At 32.9% G+C, this 1,399-nt stretch overlaps 1 protein-coding gene across 1 annotated transcript; it reads right to left on the bottom strand.

Annotated features, from left to right (window-relative positions):
• Window positions 1-580: 580 nt before the first annotated feature.
• On the bottom strand, window positions 581-1,322 carry LOC119643091 (the record flags this gene model as incomplete). The annotated part of the gene is made up of 1 exon (XM_038042438.1): window positions 581-1,322. A coding segment is annotated over one exon (503 nt), but the record flags the coding sequence as incomplete, so codon positions are not given.
• Between the last annotated feature and the right edge of the window lie 77 nt (window positions 1,323-1,399).

Below are 1,399 nucleotides of genomic sequence, written 5' to 3'. Positions count from 1 at the left end.
TGCTTGCGGTTAAGTTGAATTAAATCCATAAAAACTTATCTATAGAATATAACAAAACAAAACTTAACGGCAGGGCGGGATATTCAAAATTAATTTTCCTATCAACCGAAGAAAAGGTAACCGTCGAAAAATGTAGACTAAAACGAATAAAATTTCATTTTTGCTAGGTATTCGCGCTCGTAAATTTATGTTCCGTATTCAATACACTTTGATAAATAAAAACTCAAAGTTCAAATGACGGCGGTCCGTGTCCAACAAAAATGATCGCATAGTAATGTTAAAAGTCACGTGCAACCTACCAGTTATTAGACTCGGCATCTACTTAACGTTACTTTGCCCATCTCTTTTAAATTAAAACGTGCTTTTAAATTGGAGAATACGCTTTGACTTCAAGTGTTTTAAATGCACAGATACGGTGAAGTGGAAAAAGTGAATAAAATTTACGTAATATGTTTCATTGGTTGGTATAAGCAACATTTTTATTCGGCAGCAGGGGATGACTTATTTCATTTTGTCCATCAATAAGGTATTCATTTGTTTCTCGTTTTTGATTTGTTTATTTCCTTAGATGATCTTTAATGATCTTTTCAATAACAATCGAAGTTTTCGTTTCTTGGAGCAGGCATAGTTGAAAGGTATTATGGATTAAATTTCAAAAATGCTTTTTTAGTTTGTTGCTACTAGAATGCATTAAATTAATTATCAGGCTTGTCTTTATGATTTGCTTCTTCTTTAATTACGATATTCTTTCGATTAAGCGTCTCGTCTTCATTAATTATTTCCTTAAGTTTTTATTAGCTGTGTGATCAGATGTAGTCGTTAGACTCTTGTGTAATTTGTTGGCAATTGAAACGGTATTATGGGAAAACCGGTAGGTATAAACTTATGTACAGGTTTAGTTTTTAAATTTTCGAAACCTTTTTCATCTTTTGCTATTCCCTTCAAAGGCAATGCACCGTCTATTGTTTCTAATACCACAGGATTGATGACTTCTTGTTCGAGTTTAGCCGGATTCAAGTTTATGTCTTGTTTTGCCTTAATAGGCTCGACGGGTAAAAGAATATCGGTTAAATTCTGTTTTATATTTATTTGATCAACTATTGAGGTGATATCCTCTTCAACGGGTTTTCTAATTTCCATCTGGCCTGAATAATCATCAGCGCGAGCGGTAAAGTGATGTGTTACAATAAGGCCTTGATCAGGTTGTACATAACCGTAAGAGCCTTGTACTGTATTATTACCATATTTACTCTCATTACGGAATTGTATATTACCGCTTGCTTTGTTATTGATCTCATAACCGAAACTGTAGGTGTGCGAGCCTAAACAATATTAAAGTTGTACATTAAATTTTGCCTCTAAGAAAATATCCAGTAAAGCAATTTTTTTTTTTTTTTTT

Source organism: Glossina fuscipes, unplaced genomic scaffold (assembly GCF_014805625.2).
Source record: "Glossina fuscipes isolate IAEA_lab_2018 unplaced genomic scaffold, Yale_Gfus_2 53472, whole genome shotgun sequence".
Taxonomy (NCBI): Eukaryota; Metazoa; Arthropoda; class Insecta; order Diptera; family Glossinidae; genus Glossina; species Glossina fuscipes.
This window is presented reverse-complemented; position numbering and strand designations above follow the sequence as displayed.